The 26,174-nt window shown below is 32.8% G+C and overlaps 2 protein-coding genes across 2 annotated transcripts; one reads left to right on the forward strand and one right to left on the reverse strand.

The window, feature by feature from the left end:
• Positions 1-1,818: 1,818 nt before the first annotated feature.
• On the reverse strand, positions 1,819-19,161 carry LOC137389526 (uncharacterized). The gene is made up of 12 exons (XM_068075558.1): positions 18,932-19,161; positions 18,177-18,434; positions 17,005-17,184; positions 12,255-12,407; positions 11,526-11,891; positions 10,409-10,621; positions 7,354-7,461; positions 4,892-5,056; positions 3,687-3,833; positions 3,009-3,128; positions 2,526-2,576; positions 1,819-2,015 (listed from the first exon to the last, which is right to left on the reverse strand). The coding sequence occupies exons 1-12, from the start codon at positions 19,159-19,161 to the stop codon at positions 1,964-1,966; spliced, it is 2,043 nt and encodes a 680-aa protein (XP_067931659.1). The 3' UTR covers positions 1,819-1,963.
• A 781-nt stretch (positions 19,162-19,942) lies between these two features.
• On the forward strand, positions 19,943-20,230 carry LOC137389527 (uncharacterized). Its single transcript, XM_068075559.1, has one exon. It carries the CDS (start codon positions 19,943-19,945, stop codon positions 20,228-20,230), a length of 288 nt encoding a protein of 95 aa, XP_067931660.1.
• Positions 20,231-26,174: the final 5,944 nt, after the last annotated feature.

A 26,174-nucleotide genomic window follows, 5' to 3' on the forward strand; every position in this document is an offset into this window, starting at 1 on the left:
CGTGTCGACCATAGTCCGTGTTCGGTTAACAATGACGTTTTGTTAGTTCAATATAAGAATATACATGTGCATGTATACAGTAATTAATATAATTTCATGAGTATAATTTAAATATAATTCACATACTACAGTTAATACACAAACAAAACTTAACATTAATGAAATGATAAGAATGAAAGTGTTATCGTGTGTTCTTTTAGTTGCGGTATTTCTTTGTAGAGCGACGGCTATCGGTTTCATTACACATTACATTAAAGAGTAAGAACTATTCAATAGATGGTAAAAATATACATGTACAAAGCAATATGTTTATAATAATTATGATCAATCAAGCTCAAAATTCTTAGAATATATAACTTTGGTATTTTAGAGCTGTTTGTGTCACTTTTGTTTACAAAAACTACATGCATATCACTATTAAAATGTTGTATTTAAATCGTTTACACCAGGTGAAAATTCAATTTAAAAATAGTTTTATTAATTTTATATATACCAAGTAGCTAGTACTTGTGTAGTGAAATCATCACCAAATGCTCAATATTTTACTGTCTCGAGTCTCGAATTTTTGCAAGACAGTGTCTCGAGTCTCGTCTCGAACTTAAAAAACCTGTCTCGTTCCACCTCTATTACAGCTTGTATCGTTTTCAATACAAACGCTGCATTCCATATAGCGCACAATAGGCTCTCAATGTGAAACTCGTCCATGCAGCTTAGACGTTTGTGTTTTGAGGTCATGACTTTTCTAGGGAAAATTATTTGTCCGAAATCAATTTCGAAGGTATTTGATTAGCTGAGATGCTTTATTACATTGTTTTGCAGACCTTAAAGTGGTTGCTAAGGACGGCAAAAATAGCATTATTTCATTTCCGGTTGTTCGGTCCACTTCTTTTCAAATTTTCTACCGTGATGTCGATTGTGGTGATTTTTCGAAAGAATTTGAAAAGGTACATATAGATTATTTAGATTTACAGTGTAGAGAAAAAAGTGATAGTGATTTTGGAAGTAGTGATATTAATTTAGATGGGAGTGAATAGGGTAATTATTCTAACACTGATACATTTGCATCAATGCTATACTTAAAATAATAGCTCGATGTGCAACACAATTTGGTAGTAGCTTCTTTACTGTGTATTCACGTGTTCTTTTGCAACGACACAACATGTGACCTCGACCGCACTGCTTATGTATTCGAGTTCATGCGACATCATTGGGACTTGTTTTATATCATTCGCCATGTTCTTTTCCTTCTAGATCTCAATATTCAGGAAAATATTATGTCTGTACTGTGTGGATGCTTTTAAAACATCAACAAATAATACTGTTTAAAATTCCATCCATCAACTTTAAAGCCAAATTTTGAAGTGGGCAATAACATGCAGCTATAACTAAAACTGCTATGTAGGTAATATAAGCGTTATGCAATAACTAATATTAGAATTGTGGCTGTCAAACTTGGAAGTTTATTTCTTTTTCCTACGTAACAAGTTGAGATAGCAAAGATGGCTCCAAATAGATTAAAGGCTATTTCTTAGCATAAAAAAGTAATAAAATACTTGCTAAAGCTGAATAGCTACATAGCTATAGCTCAAATACATCTAATTATATTAGAATGTTTAGAAAAATGTGAAGGAGCTGCAGCAATTATCACATGTAGTTTTTTGCAAGGCAACAAACTTACTCTTGTTTATTTACCAAAATTGTTTACTTTTTTCCACTTTGTCTAAATCCGGTATCTTTGAATCATAGTTTTCAAACTGGTATGCACTGAAATATATACCCATAGTTTAGCAATATGACATCCAGTTAATGTGCTTGGATATTTATTAGCCGTTCACGTAGTCACTTTTGCATAATATATTGTATAACAGAAACCAACGAGAAACTAATGATTCAAAGTCTGTTCTCACACCAAAATATAAATTGCAAACTTAATGACAAATCTCATCAGACAGTGTCAAAGATTCTACAAGCCAGGAAAAACAAATGGAACATTGATTTCTTCATCCTTTTTGTTTCTGCAACAAAAATCAAAGCAGAACAATAAAATTATCACTAAGAAATGGCAGAAAATATGTTGTAATAGCATAGATTACATTTATTTGTAAGGTGCAACAAGACAATTGAATTGAACTCAATTACTTATTTAGAATAAAAGTATTGCACACTTCATTGAGTCTAGCAACTTGTTCAGTTGAATTCAATCTATTAAATAAGAAAACAATAGTACATAACGTCAATCGGGGAAAACTATTATAGAACTAAAGGAGACAAAATTGGTTAAACCAAGTGTCAATATGTAGGACTATCATAGGCACGGTCATACAGGATCAGCAATAATTACAGCTAGTATATATTCACCAGATTACTTTTCACAGCTAAAAGTATGTTTCAAGGCTTAAATACAGTATTTCTTATGTACTGTAGATTTTTCTTCAAAAATTTTGGTTTCAAGTTTTTCATTTTTATAGCAGGTAGAACTGTTTTATATAGTTCTAGTAGCCTTTTTAACAGTAAAATAAACTTACTTTTTTTCTTTCCTTTTCTTTGCTCTTCGTTTATTTCTTCCACTCTGCTCTCTAGAAATAACAACGGAAATAACAAAATATGGCACAATGTTCTGTCTATAGTTTTAAAATCATCGATAAGCAGAACCAGAAAATATTAAGACACAGTTCAGCTAGGGATGCAACAACAGTAATTTATTTTACTCAGTTTCTAGAAATTTCCACACATCCTTGGTGTCAAAGTTTCTATACTATACATTCTTAGTAACATTACTAAAGGTCCTGCCTCCTAAATGTCTTAAAAAATAGGAATTCATGCAGTTACAAACATAATCAGCAAGCGGGTTTGTCTTTAAAATGTAACGATTCAAGTTTTCACATAAACTTTTGATGTAATAAAATGACAAAGATATAAAACATGCTTTGGCTCTTAATTTAAATGCTAATGAAAAAACATACACTACATACAAAACATACAACAATATAGAAAGCTTTCTAACATACTTTTCAGGTGAAGCAGTGTTCAGTTTTTGCAGACGTAGCCTCGTTTTATGTTTTAATTCTTTGAGCTCCGAGAGTATCTCCCGAGATCTTTCCGTGTTTTCTTCAACTAATATCAACTTCCTGTAAAATGAACTCATAGATATTATTATAGCCGATAAAAAGCATTCGAATGTTAAGCTTTGCTCAAAATAGTAGTCACCAGGTCACAATATACTGTCAATTAAGTATAACTAACTGATAATTGATAGAGGCATTCTACAAAACTAATACTATCATTATGGTTGTCAAACTTGCAAGCTTCCCTCTTGTTCACAGCTAACACGCAGAGACGGTATAAACTGGCTTAAGTAGTAAGTTTTATTTTTCTACTTAAAGACATTGAACACAAATTCATTGATTTTAAACTTACCTTGGATTGAACTCTACATGTATAATAGTCAAAAGATGGGCTGAGATTCTACTTTTGGTAAAACTATAGAAATTGCGCTAAAATTATGCAAATTATTTGAAACTAAATTCTGGTTCATCTTTAAACTTCTGGGCTAGCTTGGCTAACATTATTTGTTCATATTTTTAAAAAACATTCTACTTTTATAAAATAAAACTTCTGTACAACTAGCATCAGACTTATAACAAAATTTTAGTTTCTTTTAGTATACTTTTGAGCTAAATCCTCACCTGCTTTCCATTGTCACATACAGCCATGCAAGAAGCTCTCCTACTGTTTGACAATCAAACTTAGGTTCTGGCCAGTCTTCAGGTATGACTCTGAGCTCATCTGGTTCTACGAGCATTCTCCAATACTGTTGGTAGCCAGCAGGTTCCCTAAAAAGATAACCCTAACCAGTAATTTTTTATTCAAGTTTGCACAGACTGGTCCTTTTCAAATTAAAGCATACCGTCGGAGTGGTTTGTAATGGAGCTCAGTTGAATGTGTTTTGTGGTGGTTAGTGTGGCTCTAGAAAAGTTGTCAAGTGCTAGAAAAAATATGACCAAACTTTTGTGTTGCAGCATGACAAATACAAACTTACTTGTTTTTACACAAAATAATTTGTTCTTTGTGACATTTACCGTGTCTAATTAAGTCTTTGGTAGACTGGCATTAATAAATAGCCAGAAATTTAAGTAACAACCAAATCACTATAAACAGCAATTTTCCATTGTTCATCAAGTTGTCACATCGTTATGGTTATTACCAAAAATTGGTGAGATATTTTAAAATCATCAACTAAAATGTTCCATCACCATTTTACTTGGTATAAAAAAGTTACAACTGTTCTTTGAAGGTACCCATCTCTCTTTCAGCAATGAGTTCTCAGCCAACCAAATGCTAATAAATGATACTACATGAAAACTTTCAAAGTGCTGCTTTTTAATGCCTGTTCTACAACTATGATACTATTTGTTTGCTGGTGAACTTTGCTATGGCTGTGAACTAATTTAGTTTAGTGGAAACAACGCTTTTTCTCTGAGAAACTCAGTGTCTACAAGAAGTTTCTTTCTCTAACACTTCCTGAATACTGCTGAGGAAAGCATGGAATACCACAGCAAAGATGTTTAAACTAACAATCACAGTTTGTCAAGCTTGACGGATCTAACAACACTAATGTTGTTATGTGTAGGTTTAAAGGTGCAGCTAATTTAACTATTGTGCTAGAGTACCTTCACAAAGTGCCTAGAATATCTTTTCGGACATTTGACCCGCAACAGTGGTGTGCTACAATGCTACCACACCACACAACAATGGAAGTTTCACCAGAGTTTGAATAACTTTTTCTTTTTAGAAACAAGCACGTGTGCAAGCTGTTAAACTTGCATTAAGTCACCTATTGAACCGTTTTGCTCAAGTACCTGCCAAGCAGTGTCACCCTAACAATACTCACGCTGTTGTGATGGCGAACTGATTTAGCACAAACTCTAACTCTCTGTAGGAAATCAGCCCTTCAATGTCTTCAAGTTGGAGGCCATAAGGGGTCAACAGTTCACCTCGCTGCTGTCTGTTGACTAGATGAAGCATGTTCACTGGGCCAAAAACAAGTTTCTCATGCCTGAAATAGACAAAAACAAACTTTCATCATTAGTCCAGTAAGGCTTGCAGTCTAGTAACTCTCGGAGTAAAAGAGCCTTTCAGCGTTTTATGAACTAATGAGTTCCAAGTGCCAGCAAATTACCTGTTCACAAGTCACAACAATAACAATAATAATATTAATAGCAGAACATGGCTCGCTAAATTGATAAATTCAGATTTGTTTTCTCTTGAGAGCTCACAATTTCAATATGTTGAGATATATCACTGCCAGAAGCAGTTTTTCCCATAGTTTGTTTGCAGAGAAATTTGAAGCTACTTTACCTTCTTGTAATACTAACTTCAGCAAAGCATGTACATGCAGGTGCTGAAGTTAAGATTTGCTAGTAATTCTTTTGCAAAAATCTTTCCAAGTTGTCAGGTTACTATTTCTCTAAATAGCTTCATTATAGTTCATACTTTTATTTCAAACTTTTAGCAAAACATCACAATTGTCAGATTTTTATTTCAGAAAAAGGTGAAACAGAAAAGAAGATTTCCTGTCAGACCAGAACTCATGTCTGCAAGACTAGCTAGTCAAAGTTTTCAGCATTATAGATATAATAATAATTATTATTATTATAGATATAATGCTGAGAAGGATGGGCCATATACATATATATATATTTACATATACATAATTATTTCCTCACCCCGGATACCCCGTATGGGTGGTAATTTCCGCTCTAACTCGGGTCTCCTACCAGAGACCCGGGAGTTTGAGCACTCGCCTCAAGATCTTAGCTGTTCCCTATAGCACACTTTTTTGCAATTCACATGAGTTGATTGCTGTCGGTATCTGGGCAAGCCAAATTTTATGCGTCGGTGTTATTGCGCCCAGTGCCGCAATGACTACTAGAATTACAGTTCCAGTAGATATATATATACATACATACGTGTATTCATGCATAAATATAATATATATATTTTAATATATGTATTATAGTAATATGATAAATTTTAATATATGTATATATAGTATGTGTATACATATAATGTTTATACATATGTGTATACAGATATATATAATATATATATGTATACACATAATATGTATAAACATTGTATGTATACACATACTTTATTTACATATATTAAAATTTATGATAAGAACTAAAACCACGGTGCTCAACATTGTAGCTGTACAAATTTGTAAAGAATTATATAGAAAATTTATTTCAGTTAGCAACTGGCAGGTTCAAGCTTGCCCAGTGAGCAGGCTGTCAATCTCAACAGGTCTACAGACTGTTGACTACGCAAGAATGAAACTGCCAACAGCTAGCTAAAATAAGTACTCTATGTAAACTCCTACAAATTACACAGATACACATATAGATACACATATATATAAATATAAACATATTAATGTATAAATATAAACATATTAATGTATAAATATAAACATATTAATGTATAAATATATACATAAATATATATATATATATATATACATAAATATGTATATATATATATGTATATATATATACACACATATAGCCTATTTACATATATACACATATGTAAATGTATATACATATACATATATATACATATATACATATATATACATATATACATATATACATATATATACATATATACATATATATACATATATACATATATATACATATATACATATATATACATATATATACATATATATACATATATATACATATATACATATATACACATATTGATAGAGTTAATATTTCTAACATTATGCCGACTTTCTAGCATTTAAATCACTTCTCAGATGATTCACATCCTACTCAACCCAATTACTCAACCCAATCACTCAACCAATCACAATACTTCATCACATTTACTGTATTATTGTTAATTGCTTTTTAGCAGTTACAAATTTGAATCAACTTTGCAACAAATTATACAAGAAATACAAAAAACTTATCTGAACGCTTTGGGAACAAAAAATTTTTTTTTCAAAAAACTGATCAATGTTAAACACGTGCTATCAAGAACTAATTTTATTAGAACTAGCACTAATATTCTGAGTTTAAAAATAAAATAAATTATTTTATTTGATAGTTGACAAGGTTTAGCAGCAGTTTTTAGAACCACTGAATAGATTGTTAGTTTTCTCAACAATAAGAAATCAGGCAGATTTTCAGCTCGACTTCTTATGTGACCTCTTGACCTTTTGACCTTGATGTAATGCTTCACAGACTTTGAATTATTGTTAAGTTTCTAAAACTGTCAAAGGCAAATAAATACACCATTACACACGTTATTGGTCGAGTACAGTTGAATACATACTGTGGCACAATTGAGACTTCCGGAGCGCAGTTGCTATTGTAGATGCAGTCAACAGCAACCTCCATGGCACTCACAATCATGTCAATCTTCTTGCTGCGTAACATACGCCTGAAATACCAATTTGCAGAATTTACATACATGCAATTGACTTTATATCTTAACGGTTTGTATGTCACTTTTGCTACACCAGGTTCTCCATAATCTACAGCCAACAACATATCGATTATTTCCTCTGATTTATACATTCATTTTATTGAGATTTTTTTGTACTTTCATCAATCGAGGTTGTAAACTAAATGTGTATAATCCCACGAGCAAACGAGCGGAGCGATGTGTGCGAGTTTTTATGATAAATGCATGTGCACACAACTTACGAAAATTATTCATCAACAATGAGACGAACCCTTGGCTAGAAATTTCATCAAGAAATTTAAGCATCGGAATGTAAAGTCGTTAAAGTATAATAACGATACAAAACACATTTAAACCTATTTAAATATGTTACCAAGTCTTTGTAAATTGTCGGTATTATCTTTAAACTTACCCATCTGATTGGATTATACACAAATAGACAGATTTATTTGAACGAAAATTGCCACAAAAAGCATGAAAAGCTCGGTTTAATAAAAGTTAAGACCGAAAATTGAAACGCCAATAAAGCCGTGCGACCGATTGTAGAACTATTTAGTAGTGCGTATTTCATGAGAAAACCGTGTTTATTTTACCAGTCTATGGTGCTGTTTACTTGTAATCGAATTTATTCGAAGGTTTTTGTAATAAACGTAGACCGTTTGAGGCGTAGACCGATTTCCAGGCACGAAATTGTGGTACACCGTTTATCAGCCTATGTTTTTTGTCCAATCACCGAAGGTTTCATTATTTAAAACGTTAGCCGAAATTCTATACAACTTACATACAAGCTAGGGCCAAACTACAACGCCCCTTCATGACGAGAACATTTTTTATTTTGCTACATTTTTATACGAGTGAATGCTCCTACCCGCATTCTGTTAAAGATCGCTTATCAAAACCATTCTACATTCAACGCAACCAACTTTCAAACTGTGTATAGTACACAGTAGCTTGCCATTTTACTTCTAATTTTGCATTTCAGAGTTATAATAAACATATTTCTTTATCGTTGTTGAATTACATACATTACAGTAAATTAGGCCTACAGCTTTATAACACTTTTATAACAGCTTTTATTTTGCTGCAGTTTGCAGAAATCTTCGATACATATTTTTTCTATTATTGCTGTGTTACTATATTAACAATAATTGTTATTTTAATAATATCAGTGCATTTTACTTATAATATTGGCCAACATTGCATTTCTCCTATTGCAAGGGAGAGATATAAACGTAATATTTTCCTTTCATTGTTGTTGTTTGTCATGACCAAACACTTTTTAAATAAATTTTCTAAAAACCTATATAAATACCACAACTTCTCGATATTGCTACCTATGACGTTTTGAAATGTAAACAAAATTGTGTATTGGTTTTCTATTATTACTATATTAATAAAATTGATTATTCTAAGAATATCAGTGCATTTTACTTCTAATATTGGCCAATATTGCATTTCTCCTGTTGCAGGGGGAAAATATAAACATCTTTTCCATTCATCATTGCTTATTGTTGTATATAATAACACCCACACCCAGTACATTACAGCTACCATTGCAGTTATCATATTGCACTGCAGAGCCATTTGATTGCTAATATTGCATTTCTCAACCATTAGTACCCTTTATTTTTTTGCCAATATCTCTGGCCATCTTTTTGGTCGTGGGCTGTATGACAGTGGAATTTCTAGTTTATAAAACCGTAAATGTTCACTCTATTCTATAGTATGTACTTATGTGCAACAAATTTATATAGGGTTAAATTTACACAGTGATTTTATGCTAAGTACACCGGCAATACAACTCGTCCGGGTTATTAGTATTTTTTGCTACGTTTTATGTAAAAGTAATACAATCACTGCATTAATCTTGTTATCTGCATGGTTGTATCTGTATGGTTATAGCAATGGGTGAGTATTAGTAAGTTATCTACACTCTAACAACCAACTAGAGACTTCCTTCAGACCTGTAATTACCTTACAGCATACACTAGACAATCTCATCTTAAATGAATTAGCTATGTAAGATGTTACGGCCAGTGCATTCCTAATTTTACACACTTAAATGATCTCATTCAGACTTTAGTCATTGGAACCCCCATCACCTATCTTCATGATAGTACAGAAAGCTGTCAATTCCAGAAAAAATTGTATGTTTTTACTTAATAGACAGTATTATGTATGTTGCCATCAAAAATACCTCACTACACCAGTGCAAATGTAAATTATGCATTTTGTCAAAAGACTGGCATGATGTAAAAAGTATTTACTATAGTTTTCATGAGATTACGAGTTGACTACTCTACCTGATGTATGACAATGTCTAGCTATTTTGTATTGCACTTAACTAGTTTATAACTTGAAAACTTATATGAAGCTATGAAGCTATAAAGCTAAAGGCTATAATTAATGGTAAACAATCTTCACGCTTTATCCAAATAAAGAACAGGCTTTGTGTATTCATAACTGCTAACAGAAGCAGTTTATGCCAGAAGGTTACACTTATTGGGTACAAAGAGCACCCGACTTGCTTTTTAATCAATCAGAGCTAAGATGCTGCTAATTCTTATAATGTCTCATTAAGCGCCATATTCATTCTGTCTAATAATCTTTCTCGACATTCAAAACTGGCAAAAAGCACGTCTGTGTCAGAGTAAATACTATGGTGAAACACAGCTTACCTCAAAAAGCACCTCTGTGTCAGAGTAAAAACTATGGTGAAACACAGCTTACCTCAAAAAAGGCATACTTAATTTTTCTATGCATATGTTTATGTGAAATTATCGTAATCTGACATTCAAAGCGAAAATTGGAACAATCAAGTGAGAATTAGAGTATAATTTGCTGGCACCAGAATGCCTACAAGATACTTATAAATAATTATTAATAAATAATATAATAAATACTTTTTTTGTTAAAGGTTTACCTGTCAAAGTGAGGAAAGGTGCAAGACTTTGTGATCCCGTCGATCCAGATTTGGTAGCTCCCAACAGTTTTAAGATTTTCAGGCTCCAATAAAATACCACCAGTTTTTTTTACTCCATTGTCTTTTAAAACTTGTTTGAAACACTCAAATACCTGGTGTCTTTGTTCTTTTGGCAGAGAGAGAAACTGCCACATCTCAAAACTGGTGACCTCGCTGTAAAATCACATACTGCTTAGTTAGTACAAGCGTACAATCCGTTGCAGATTGTCACAGCTTTATGGCAACAAAGAATTGATGTGGAGGTCCTGTTAGAATTTACTCTTCGTAAGAGCTAAAGTGTTGGCTACTTTATGCTTCAAAAGCGCGAGTCTGACCAAAACACTTACAGACAACTACTAAACATTAAATAGTTTACATTGCTTTTCCCATATGGAACCATTAGGCTCCATATTCTGATTCTAATATCATACGCATGTTTACTTTTTACATTGCAACAATTTTGCATTTTATTGACAAATTTTCTCAGTGGATAAGCTGCAGAAAACATAGTCCAAGTTACCTCATCAAATAGTTCCATAAAATCACTAGTATACGTGAACGCTAATCAGAAATTTTTTCTTATACCAAATAAATATTACTCAAAAAGATGACATTTGTCAGCTTATTTGAGTCCACCTAAATTGATTTGCTAAATAATGGTTGGTTATTCCTATTGAAAGTAGTGAACAGTTTTGGCAATACGATAGATAATGTAGATTCAAGGTTTTTCAATAATCAGACTTGATTTTTAATGAGTTAATTGTTCTACAAACTGGTGATGAATATATTACACATGTTAGAAACTACCGAATGAAGTAATTGCAGTATTTATTGTTGTAGATGGTATGAAATCTAATCTGATAAAATACTGGTAAAATAGTGAGGGTCATAAAAGCCAAAGCGAAGGCTGTTTTCAGAACCAGAGGAAATGTTTGTTGTTTGTTTAACCTTGTACTATCATTTACATAGGGATTCGGTGATTTAAAAGCTTAAACTGTACCAGCTTCATAAATATTCCATCGCTTTCAATTGATACTATCTTATTCATTACAGTCAAAACCTTAGTCAAAATACTTACTAGTCAACTGGTATCTTCTGTAGCAGTAGAAGAACTTGCGATAAGCTGGTCTGCTGCGTAATTTCTTCATATGAGAATTCTTTTTCAGAAGGGCTTTCGTCTTTTGGTTCATTTATTGTTTCCTTAGTACCTTCTTCCTCAAGCTTGCGTAAATTTTCCAACACCTCCGCTGCACCATATTTTGGCTCAGCGGTTTCATTGCTCTTTTTTACTAATTCCAGCTCTTTATCTTTTTTCTGCTTTTCATGATTCAGCATATTCTCCAGCTTTTCTATAAAATGTTTTTCCTCCAGAATCCACATGCTGAGATTTATCCTCAGATTGCTTCTGGTGGGTTTTTTCTTCTCTTTCTGCAGATTTTTCCATCTAAAGAAATTCAATCTTATTCATAAAAATTGATCAGTTCCGTTTCTGCTTTTGAATTTTGGAAGCCTATGAACGACTAATTATACTGCTGTGAGTCAAGTGCTGCGGTGAGTCAAGCGCTGCTGTGAGTAAAGCGCTGCTGTGAGCCAAGCACTGCAAATACCAGTTGTTCAAGCCTTTGTTGACAAAGCAGACATCAGTTAATAAATACAGAAATCTTTGTATGCTATTTAATGGGCTTGTTTAAGAAACTTTTTAGAATAGTGAATTTTTGTTGCATCTTGCTTAAAAAATAATCTTCTGCTCTTCACTTTTGTAATCTCCAAAGAACATAAATTGTAAGACTTTTGAATAATAACTCACAGGTTTGGGTGCCAGATGAGGAAATCAAAAAGCTCTTGGACATTTTGAATTCTTCCTGCGCGTACACTATCACAGTCGTTACCCAGCAGAAACAGGTTTCTTTCATCTGTGGTCATGTCAAGAAGCAGCCAGAGTGACGGATTAGGGAATGAACTGAAAGCAATAATCGCATGCTATACAAGTTATTAGAGCAAAGGCAACAAAAATTAGCTGTGCCTCTTCAAAAAAGTAAAGCTCATGGCATGTTAAAAACTATAGCATTGCCATTGCCAAACATAGTTCATTGCCACACATGTATGAAACATATGCTCAGAGGGTACTATAACTACCACTGCTGCCACCACTACTACTACTACTAACATTACTACCATTACCACTACTACTGTGACTATATTATATAAAAACACATCACATTTTGTTGGAACCATTAACCTCTAATTGACTAACTCACTATATTGTTATAAAGTGACTAACTCACTATATTGTTATAAAGTGACTAACTCACTATATTGTTATAAAGCGACTAACTCACTATATTGTTATAAAGTGACTAACTCACTATATTGTTATAAAGTGACTAACTCACTATATTGTTATAAAGTGACTAACTCACTATATTGTTATAAAGTGACTAACTCACTATATTGTTATAAAGTGACTAACTCACTATATTGTTATAAAGTGACTAACTCACTATATTGTTATAAAGTGACTAACTCACTATATTGTTATAAAGCGACTAACTCACTATATTGTTATAAAGTGACTAACTCACTATATTGTTATAAAGTGACTAACTCACTATATTGTTATAAAGTGACTAACTCACTATATTGTTATAAAGTGACTAACTCACTATATTGTTATAAAGTGACTAACTCACTATATTGTTATAAAGTGACTAACTCACTATATTGTTATAAAGTGACTAACTCACTATATTGTTATAAAGTGACTAACTCACTATATTGTTATAAAGCGACTAACTCACTATATTGTTATAAAGTGACTAACTCACTATATTGTTATAAAGTGACTAACTCACTATATTGTTATAAAGTGACTAACTCACTATATTGTTATAAAGTGACTAACTCACTATATTGTTATAAAGCGACTAACTCACTATATTGTTATAAAGTGACTAACTCACTATATTGTTATAAAGTGACTAACTCACTATATTGTTATAAAGTGACTAACTCACTATATTGTTATAAAGTGACTAACTCACTATATTGTTATAAAGTGACTAACTCACTATATTGTTATAAAGTGACTAACTCACTATATTGTTATAAAGTGACTAACTCACTATATTGTTATAAAGTGACTAACTCACTATATTGTTATAAAGTGACTAACTCACTATATTGTTATAAAGTGACTAACTCACTATATTGTTATAAAGTGACTAACTCACTATATTGTTATAAAGTGACTAACTCACTATATTGTTATAAAGTGACTAACTCACTATATTGTTATAAAGTGACTAACTCACTATATTGTTATAAAGTGACTAACTCACTATATTGTTATAAAGCGACTAACTCACTATATTGTTATAAAGTGACTAACTCACTATATTGTTATAAAGCGACTAACTCACTATATTGTTATAAAGTGACTAACTCACTATATTGTTATAAAGCGACTAACTCACTATATTGTTATAAAGTGACTAACTCACTATATTGTTATAAAGCGACTAACTCACTATATTGTTATAAAGCGACTAACTCACTATATTGTTATAAAGTGACTAACTCACTATATTGTTATAAAGTGACTAACTCACTATATTGTTATAAAGTGACTAACTCACTATATTGTTATAAAGTGACTAACTCACTATATTGTTATAAAGTGACTAACTCACTATATTGTTATAAAGTGACTAACTCACTATATTGTTATAAAGCGACTAACTCACTATATTGTTATAAAGTGACTAACTCACTATATTGTTATAAAGTGACTAACTCACTATATTGTTATAAAGTGACTAACTCACTATATTGTTATAAAGTGACTAACTCACTATATTGTTATAAAGCGACTAACTCACTATATTGTTATAAAGTGACTAACTCACTATATTGTTATAAAGTGACTAACTCACTATATTGTTATAAAGCGACTAACTCACTATATTGTTATAAAGTGACTAACTCACTATATTGTTATAAAGCGACTAACTCACTATATTGTTATAAAGCGACTAACTCACTATATTGTTATAAAGTGACTAACTCACTATATTGTTATAAAGTGACTAACTCACTATATTGTTATAAAGTGACTAACTCACTATATTGTTATAAAGTGACTAACTCACTATATTGTTATAAAGTGACTAACTCACTATATTGTTATAAAGTGACTAACTCACTATATTGTTATAAAGCGACTAACTCACTATATTGTTATAAAGTGACTAACTCACTATATTGTTATAAAGTGACTAACTCACTATATTGTTATAAAGTGACTAACTCACTATATTGTTATAAAGTGACTAACTCACTATATTGTTATAAAGCGACTAACTCACTATATTGTTATAAAGTGACTAACTCACTATATTGTTATAAAGTGACTAACTCACTATATTGTTATAAAGCGACTAACTCACTATATTGTTATAAAGCGACTAACTCACTATATTGTTATAAAGTGACTAACTCACTATATTGTTATAAAGCGACTAACTCACTATATTGTTATAAAGTGACTAACTCACTATATTGTTATAAAGCGACTAACTCACTATATTGTTATAAAGTGACTAACTCACTATATTGTTATAAAGTGACTAACTCACTATATTGTTATAAAGTGACTAACTCACTATATTGTTATAAAGCGACTAACTCACTATATTGTTATAAAGTGACTAACTCACTATATTGTTATAAAGCGACTAACTCACTATATTGTTATAAAGTGACTAACTCACTATATTGTTATAAAGCGACTAACTCACTATATTGTTATAAAGTGACTAACTCACTATATTGTTATAAAGCGACTAACTCACTATATTGTTATAAAGCGACTAACTCACTATATTGTTATAAAGTGACTAACTCACTATATTGTTATAAAGTGACTAACTCACTATATTGTTATAAAGTGACTAACTCACTATATTGTTATAAAGTGACTAACTCACTATATTGTTATAAAGTGACTAACTCACTATATTGTTATAAAGCGACTAACTCACTATATTGTTATAAAGTGACTAACTCACTATATTGTTATAAAGTGACTAACTCACTATATTGTTATAAAGTGACTAACTCACTATATTGTTATAAAGTGACTAACTCACTATATTGTTATAAAGTGACTAACTCACTATATTGTTATAAATATCAACTTGCACAATATTTTAGTAGATTTTATCAGAAAGAATAAGCATATTTTTTACAATTTTTATTGTTTTTGGTTGTTTGAGGTTATTTGACTGCCAGAATGCTATCTTGCTCCAAAATTAAAATTGAGAAAACTTGATCAGCTAAAACGCACGGAGAAAAAATATGTGCAAAATGTTGACACTTGACACTAACGTTGGATATAATTTATGGTGCAATCAAGTTGCAGGGTTGAGCGTCTGTTTTTTAAACTCTTCAACTGTAAACTCCATAGTCACACTTTAACTTGATTTGAACTTTTTAACCACAAATAGTTTATTCAATTTTAGATTTGAAACATTTTGGCAGCCATATCACTTTAATATAAAATTAATTGCAAATGATGACAAATACCGATACTTCCTGATACAATCTGCAAAAATTTTGTGCGAGTTCATCTTTCATTTAGGCAGCATAGAATACTAACTAGAGCACATAGAATACTAACTAGAGCACATAGAATACTAACTAGAGCACATAGAATACTAACTAGAGTACATAGAATACTAACTAGAGCGCATAGATACTAACTAGAGCACATAGAATACTAACTGGAGCACATAGAATACTAACTAGAGCGCATAGAATACTAACTAGAGCGCATAGAATACTAACTAGAGTACATAGAATACTAACTAAAGTGCATTGAAGACTAACTAAAGCGCATAGAATACTAACTAGAGCGCATAGAATACTAACTAGAGCGCATAAAATACTAACTAAAGTACATAGAATACTAACTAGAGTACATAGAATACTAACTAGAGTACATAGAATACTAACTAGAGCGCATAGAATACTAACTAGAGCACATAGAATACTAACTAGAGTACATAGAATACTAACTAGAGCGCATAGATACTAACTAGAGCACATAGAATACTAACTGGAGCACATAGAATACTAACTAGAGCGCATAGAATACTAACTAGAGCGCATAGAATACTAACTAGAGTACATAGAATACTAACTAAAGTGCATTGAAGACTAACTAAAGCGCATAGAATACTAACTAGAGCGCATAGAATACTAACTAGAGCGCATAAAATACTAACTAAAGTACATAGAATACTAACTAGAGTACATAGAATACTAACTAGAGTACATAGAATACTAACTAGAGCGCATAGAATACTAACTAAAGTACATAGAATACTAACTAGAGTACATAGAATACTAACTAGAGTACATAGAATACTAACTAGAGTACATAGAATACTAACTAGAGCGCATAGGAGACTAACTAGAGTACATAGATTACTAACTAGAGCACATAGAATACTAACTAGAGCACATAAAATACTAACTACAGCACATTGAATACTAACTAGAGCACATTGTGGCAAGCCAACAATCTTTTCACTTGTTCGAAGCTCTGCTGAGCAAGGAAGAGCTTGTGTGGGATGCCCATCCATTCCAGCCAGAAGTTGCGGAGGTCTGGGTCGACTAGAAATAGCTCATTGAGGGGAAGCACCGGTCTCGATTTAAAACGCTTACGAGTTGGAGGCCTAAAATATACATACTTTGAATTCAACAGATCCACATCGATACATGAATATTCGGATTAGTTGTCTTTACTAAAAAATTCAGAACTCACTGCTCATCCTTACTAGGAGTGAAGTCTCTTTCTCATAGTGTTTTACTACATTTCATTTCTCATACTTGCAGGAGTAATGTACAGCAGGTTCAGCTTTTTATGGCCTACACTCAGGTTTTAAAACAAACTTCTTTACAATTCAAAAACCATTTAAAAGCTCAGCAAAAACTAACATTTGAAACTATATAAAATGCTTTAGCAACTTTCTAAGATGTTCAAAATTCATAGTCTACTCCTCCCTTTTGCGTATGTAATAAAAGCAACATTTGTTTCTTTAATCATTCACAGCATGGACACACGGCATCGCATGCACACACGACATCGCATGGACACACGCCATCGCATGGACACACAGCATCGCAGGGCCACAGAGCAACTTAAACAGTTGCCAGTGTCTAGCAGATCTCTCACATCATAGTGACCAAATTCTGTTAATTAAACAATAACAGATCTCAGGCTCTTTTTATACTATTTATAGACATATCCAAAGACTATTTTTATAAATAAAGCTTTTAGATGCGACATGTATCTGAGGTTGAACTTTTTCAAGCAACAGATTACCCTATGTCAGATTTTTGAATGCATCCCAATGCATGCAGCCATTTACCTTTGGGCACCTCTGGGCACAACTCATAAAAAGAAAGTCTGTAATACAATTTTCTAATAAGCGACTGTCTTTTTTGCCCATCGCTTGGTGATAATACCGTACGGTTTTCATAAGCATTAACAGACTTCCACTTATCAACTCTATATTTAAATCACAAATTACTACAACGAGCTAAACTGCTCAAGGGAGTCGGCCAAAAGAATAGGGACCTTTTTTAATATCTACTTGAGACTGTTGCAGATTCGAGTCTCTCAGCCAATCTTTCAGATAGAAGAGAATGTTGATGGTATGCTTACCTTTCACTTTCGTATGTTTCTAAATTCTTGGGCAAGTTCCTTGCATCAGTTGTTTTGGTTTTTGAGTTATATGATATTAGCAAGTTTAGCCCACTAGAGTCACTCGGCGCTGGTGATGATAACCAGCTGAAATCAGTCGACACTGCTGATGTTATGCTACTGGAATCACCGGACACTGGCGATGTTATGTCACTGGAATCACCGGACACTGGCGATGTTATGGCCCTGGAATCTCCAGACACTGGCAATGTTATGGCCCTGAAATGTTACACCGCTCATATTATTCCAACTGCTATAATACAGCAAACCATGGTCAATATCTTAGGACATAGCAAGATAATAACATTATTGTTAAATAGGCAACTGTAGTGTTAAAAAATAGGAAGCCTTTTTAGGTTATACTAAGTTTGTAATTCTATTATGAAAACTGATTATTACTTTGATTTGGTTTTGATGAACTATTATACGAGTCTGTCCATCAGAGCGAAGGCAACTTATTAAATTTTAGTTTGCAAGCTTGGGCTTTCGCCATAGAATTTTGTCGCAGCCAGCTTCTTTCAGTAGAATACTTTTGCAGTCAGCCATTTTTGTTAGTCTTTATTCAACTCAAGAAGGTGAGTTACCAAGTCATCAATAATTGATCATTAATTGATCATTAACTGATCAAAAAGTGATCAATTACTGACCAAAATGTGATCAAAAACTGATCAATACCTGATCATTAGATGATCAATAAGAGATCAATAAAATCATACCTGGTATCGTCATTCATTTTGTTCTTTCCTTCAGCTCTTTTACTGACATCTAACTTTTCTCCTGCAGCTACCATTGTCTGTGAAACTTCTGGTTTAGAGACTTCTTCAGTTGCTGGTGTTTGTACAACTGCCTCCTCGGTTGCAGGCTTATTCAACAAGCATGTAGTATACTCTCCTACAGAATCATCAGCCGCCAGCTGCTGCTTAGGCGCACTGTCTTTATTTTCCATCGTAAAGTTCGACACGCTAGTAGAGTCTTTAGCAATCTAATAACTCACTCAGAAATATATTACGTTAAATATTACAAACCCATAGCTTTTTTGTAAATGCTGTTGGCTTTTTAGCATTTATAAAGAAAGCTATGCTATAGAGAGGTAAAAGTAATTTCAATAAGCTTTTTCAAACTAGCTAGAAAATGTGTAATAATGTCCAAGCTAGTCATACAAATGATATGAGAATTATATGTAAACTTGGGTGTTGATACAAGGCGTACGAATATGTATTACTGATGGATAGCCAATTATTTCAAGGGAGTGAACAAGATTACAGAGGTACAACTCAAAAATAAATTGTATGCAAAGATCACTCGACACGGTTTCGTTCAAAAACTGGCAAACTTAAGAATGGTAACAGCTAGTAACCTTGTTTCATCACCCTTCTGATTTGTGCAGAACAGTCATTACTTAAAATAACAACTCAGTAATTAGGAAGCTAGTGTTTGAAATATCTACTTTACAGATGTTTAATTATGTAAGTTTTAACATTTAAAATGGTTTTATGAGACCAAGCAAACGAAAGCAGACCAATGTAAAAGTAGCAATAGCGGTGGATATTTATCATTTCTATTTATTGTAAATTGAACAGGAGGAAGCAGCCTTTTTGACAATAACAAGCATTAAAATATATTATTTTAGTTTGCTGAAACAATTATATTGTAAGTGGTTTACCTTTCTCTGCAATTCCCTTTTGTCACCTTTTTCTTCCTCTTTTGACACTCGCTCATTCATTCTCATGTGCCCCCACTTTCACCTACTCTCACCCACCTTCACCTACCCTCACCCATCTTCACCTACCTTCACCTATCTTCACCTACCCTCACCCGCCTTCATGTACCCTCACCCACATTCACCTTCTCTCACCCACCTCTATCTACTCTCCTATATTCACCTACCCTCTACTATCCTCACTTACCCTTGCCCATATTTAGAACCCTTCAGTCACTTCATCCACTTTCACCTACCCTCACCCGCCTTCACCAAACCCTCACTCATTTCACCAACCCTCAACTGCCCTCACTGATTTTACCCACCCTCACTCACTTTACTATCCTCATCCATTTTCATCTCCTTTCACTCACCCTTAGACTCTCGCACGCTATTTTAAGACACAGCTAATAGTATTTGTCTGAAACAAGCCATCATCATCAATTTCAAAAACTGCCATTTGAATTTCAGTTTATAGACCAAAGCAAGTGACTCAAGATCCTGATTTATGTTTTTGCTACTAGAGCAAAAGGAAGTAAGTTTGTGCTAACTAAACACTTGGATTTCATGTGTCACAAGCAGCCATATTGGAGTTATTATACATGTGTAATGACTGACTGCAATTATTATTGACAGATTTCAACTGTCCTTAACAAAGGTTCTTTTTACATAATTTTTTGGTATTTTATTGGTTTGAATAAAGAATTTGAGCCGACCGGAAGCTCTGGCAGCTCATCATTTGTTCAGAGCTTTCCCAAACACTGGTAGCAACAAAAGTACCAGTAACAGCTTATAAGCGCTGCGAAGCTCCCCTTTCGGAGAGCTTCTAACTCCTCAGTAAGGTAAGTGATGTTAGACACAGCTGCAAGAGCGTATTTGTTAATGTCCTTGAATCATTGTTCAAACAATTCAGCAAGTCAGTAAAATTATTAATGTATAGTGCCGTCAATTAAGGCCTTGTTTAAAGTGAACAACAAAAATTTATTGCATATATAATATGTATTCTAGCTGTACTAGCCAGTGCTGCCAATTTAACAAAAATATCTTTGGACAAAAAATTGATTTGTATTTAACACATATCGACATTTGCCATTCTAACTTTCAAACTACATATTATGAGAAAAGTGCTTTTAGTGGTTGAAATAAATTAAAAGAGAAAATAAAAACAATTGTAAAGGCTTTCAAACTTTATCTAACAACTGTAACTTTCAAACTTCATACTATGAAGAAATGTTTTGTGCAGGTCACAGAAATTAAAATTAGAGTTGTTTAAATATGGTTTTAAAAGTGGTTAAAATAAAAGGGTTTAAATGTAGTATAAAATAATTAGCAAGTAATAGCAAAGTTAAGTCGGTGTTTCTACAACTGCAATAAAACATGATTAAGTAATGATACAATTAGTATAAACTGAGAAAATAAAATGAAAATCTTAAATATGTTGAACTGATAATAGCGTATCTTGCATAGGCGAGTGTGTATAAAAAGGTTACTGTCTCACAAAAAGCTATCTACCAAAACTTTGAATACGACGGAATAGGATCCAGGCTTGCGCAAGCTTTCCCCAATATAGAGCATCAAGCTTTAAGGATAAATACATTCCCAGATTTTAATTTTGTAAACGTTCATGAGTGTACTGTTCAGAGAGTTATTGCAAATCTAAATGAACACAAAACAGAAGGCATTGAAGGAATTCCGCGAAATTAGTGAAAACATGTTTGCTTGAGTTATGAAAACTTTTGGCCTACGTATTCAACATGAGCATAAAGCAATGCGTTTTCCCACAAAACAATGAAATGTGCTAAAGTTTTACCCATATTTAAAAACAATGGCAATAAGCTGTTATCTAATAACTATAAACCTTGTTCTATTCTGCCGGTTTTCCCAAAAATCTTTGAGCATCTTATTAACCAATGAATCCATAATTAGACTATTAAAGAAAACATATTGCAGAATCTCAATTTGGATTTCAAAAAGGGAAAGGAACTTGTGAAGAACTGATAGAATTTACAAACAATACACTTGCAGCGTTAAACAATACTCTATCTATTTTAGGTTTTTTAGTGACTTCTCCAAGGCTTTCAATACAATAGATCACTCTATCTTGATAAATAAACTTAAGCAAAAGAATCTTTCTCACTCAAGTTTAAAATTAATTCAAAATGAATCAAATGGTCTCCAAAGTGTTATAATATCTCAAAAAATATCCCAACTTTTAGTAATTGAATGTGGAGTACCCCAAGGATCTATCCTTGGACCAACACTATTTTTGTTATATATAAATGATATTGTAAAGAGTACTGATAAATTTAAAACTAATTTTTTGCTGATAAGACTAACTTATTTGATCCTGCTAAAAACTTGAATAAAGATATAACTATAATAAACAAGGAATTAAATGCGGTAAAAAATTGGTGTGACCAAAACAAACTAGCATTGAATGTTGACAAGACTAATTTCATAGTTATTCAAAATCCACAAAATAATTTTTGATTAATAAAAAAACATTTCCATGAATGGACAAAACATCCAAATAACAAATAACATAAAATTTTTAAGCGTTACAATAAATAGCATTGTAACGCTGTAAAATTGTAATAGCGCTGTAACGCTGTAACATTGTATTCTGTCCAAATACTCGTCTATTACACGGGCGTTGCCCGTGTAATAGACGAGTATTTGGACAGAAAATTGATTTGTATTTAACATATAACAACATTTGCCATTCTAACTTTCAAACTACATACCACGAGAAAAGGTTTTGTCTTATAAAGAATGAGAAGTAGTGAGAGTTGCTCGCTATTAGCCAGTTTAATAATGTAAGCGAACAGCTTCTCGTGACGTTATGCTATGACCCGCATCACGTGCAAAGCAGTTAGGTGTTGCTTTGACATAATGACTCATATTGGCACGCTAGCAATTTGACTTTCGTAGTCTGGTGGGCTAGGCGTAAGACTGGTGAATGCCTTGGTCCGAGATCGAATCCTCTTAGATACGGAATATTTATTCCAAGATTTGAAGATCTATAGCCGGATTTCTGACTAACACACGGACAGACTTTGAGAAATATATATATGTTGTATATATATATACAACATTGCAAATCAAGTATGTATTTGATTTGCAATGCTGTCACATAAATACAAAGGCGATCGATTGGTGCAGGTGTTACATTGTCAGTCTACTAATTTGAATGCCCTGAAACCCTGTATCGTCAAAAGTTCTCTTTTATCCTAGCCTTTACCCCTGGACAAAGATAGACGACGAACAGGTAGCACCACTTTTTGTGATATATTTTGTTTTACTTTTAGTTAGGTGTATAAAATATTTCTTATTAGTTTTATTTTGTAGAGTAGACTTTGTTGTTTATAAAAAGTAAGCATATTTCTGTAAAAGAAAAATTGAAAATCCACTTCACTACTACCATTATTATTACTAATATTACTATTATTATTTATATTAATATGATTATCATTTTAATAATTATTATTATCCCACGACCAAACAAGAGCGAAGCGATTGGTTGGGAGATTTATGATAAATGCACATGTGCACACAACTCCCGAAAATTATTCGTCAACAATGAGACAAACCCTTGTATCAAAATTTCATCAACAAGTTTAACCATCGTTTTGTATAGTCGTTAAAGTATAATAACGATACAAAACACATACAAACCTATTTAAATATGTTACCAAGTCTTTGTAAACCGTCGGCATTATCTTAAAACTTACCCATCTGATCGGATTATGCACAAATAGACAGATTTATTTGGATGACAATCGTTATTAAAACTTGCTAAGACTCACTTTTATCAAAGTTAAGATCCGAAACTAAAACGCCGAGCGACAGGGAATAGAATGATTAAGTCGTGCGCATTTCATGAAAAAAATGTGCACATTTCACCAGTCTATAGCATTGTCGAATTGCCGAAGGTTTCTGTAATTAACGTAGGAGTACTGAATTCGTTTAATTTTTGCCAATTTCAAAGTAACTGACATTTTAGACACTTTTGAGTACTTTGGTATTCTAACTGATGTCCAACGCAGTGTAAGTAAAGGAAATGACGATGATATTTTTTCTAATGATTCTTCTTGGAATCGTGGATTGGAATTCTTCTTGATACTTCTTGATATTGTTAGCTATGACATTTTGAAATGTAAACAAAATTGTGCATTGGTTTTCTATTATTACTGCATTACTATTACTAAGTTGGGATATTCTTTTTGATACCTCTTGATATTGTTAGCTATGACATTTTTAAATGTAAACAAAATAATGCATTGGTTTTCTATTATTACTGTATTACTATATTAATGATATCGGTTATTCTAATAATATCAGTGCATTTTACTTCTAATATTGCATTTCTCCTATTGCAGGGAGAGAGATATAAACATATAATCTTTTCTTTTTGTTATTGCTGTTTGTTGTATATAATAACACCCACACCCAGTACATTACAGCTACCATTGCAGTTATCCTATTGCACTGCAGTGCCATTTGACTGCTGATATTTCATTTCTCAACCATCAGTGCCCTTTCTTTTTTCCAATATCACTTTGGTCGAGGGCTGTATGACAGGGGAATTTCTAGTTTTTATTATAATTACAATACACTAAACGTTGAACTTTAGCCTTTTGCATCACATTCAAGCTACATCTACTGTTATTCAACCTAAATTGACAGTTTTCAAGTTATTTGCACACAGGAAGACCACAAGCTGCTGCAGTGGTTGTTTTTAAGTAGTAGACTGACCTAAGGAAAATGTAAATCTAAAGTGAGCAGCTGGCATTCATCTATTAGCTTTGTACTGTAAGTCAAAAATATTACCATTGGGTCATTTGTTAAAGGTTGATCTGTGCTGTTTCTGCCTATTACCATCGCTATAAAACACGATGCCTTTTTTGCATTTTCATGAACTTCTATTTTCAGTTTTTCTTAAGATCAATTGCTAAATCACAAAGAAAGTCAATACTTTTAACACAAAACAATGTGTTATCTTGACTAAGAAAGGCTTCTACATTCTCTCATTGTTCAGTCAGATGAAGGCAGGGCAGTATCTCATTTTTACATTTGTACCAGTATCGAGATCATCATATTCAGAGTTTTGATGGATAGCTTCTGCTAAAAGTAGAGGTGGAACGAGACAGGTTTTTTAAGCTCGAGACGAGACTCGAGACACTGTCTTGTAAAAATTTGAGACTCGAGACACGAGACAGTAAAATAATGAGCATTTAGTGATGATTTCACTACACAAGTACTAGCTACTTGGTATATATAAAATTAATAAAACTATTTTTAAATTGAATTTTCACCTGGTGTAAACGATTTAAATACAACATTTTAATAGTGATATGCATGTAGTTTTTGTAAACAAAAGTGACACAAACAGCTCTAAAATACCGAAGTTTTATATTCTAAGAATTATTAGTTTGATTGATCATAATTATTATAAACATATTGCTTTGTACATGTATATTTTTACCATCTATTGAATAGTTCTTACTTTTTAATGTAATGTGTAATGAAACCGATAGCCGTCGCTCTACAAAGAAATACCGCAACTAAAAGAACACACGATAACACTTTCATTCTTATTGTTTCATTAATGTTAAGTTTTGTTTATGTGTTAACTGTAGTATGTGAATTATATTTAAATTGTACTCATGAAATTATATTAATTACTGTATACATGTATATTCTTATATTGAGTTAACAAAACGTCATTGTTAACCGAACACGGACTATGGTCGACACGGCCTTTCGTTCGTTTCTCCGTGTCCGGGCAAGTTTTACCCGCGATTGGTAGTATATACGTAAAAGAGGCCCGAATTTTATGAAGGGCAGTTGGTGTTTAGACACGATACGATAAAATACAGTCATTTTACCCGCCAAAGTCTTATTTATTAAATTGGATTATCCGAAGAGTAATTAGATACGACCCGGTATCTGTTTTAAGGACACAGAACCGAACTAAAAAATAACAGGGCCGTTGTCCGGACTACATGATTAGACTCAGTGGCCAACATAATCAGTAGCAACAGGTAGTAACGGACCGGGTATAACTTTAAAGGCAGTTGCCCGCAATCCATTACAATATATGGAGTTGTTGCTACCGCAAGAAGCCATGTTTTAACAACCGTGCGCAGGCGCTTTAGTTCTATTTCCTGTCTCGAGTTTGGCAATAGTTAAGTCGAGACGAGACCGGTACGAGACGAGACAGGTCAATACTCGAGGCGTCTCGTGTCTTGTTCCACCTC

The sequence above is a fragment of the Watersipora subatra genome, chromosome 3, assembly GCF_963576615.1.
Source record: "Watersipora subatra chromosome 3, tzWatSuba1.1, whole genome shotgun sequence".
In the NCBI taxonomy this organism is placed as follows: Eukaryota; Metazoa; Bryozoa; class Gymnolaemata; order Cheilostomatida; family Watersiporidae; genus Watersipora; species Watersipora subatra.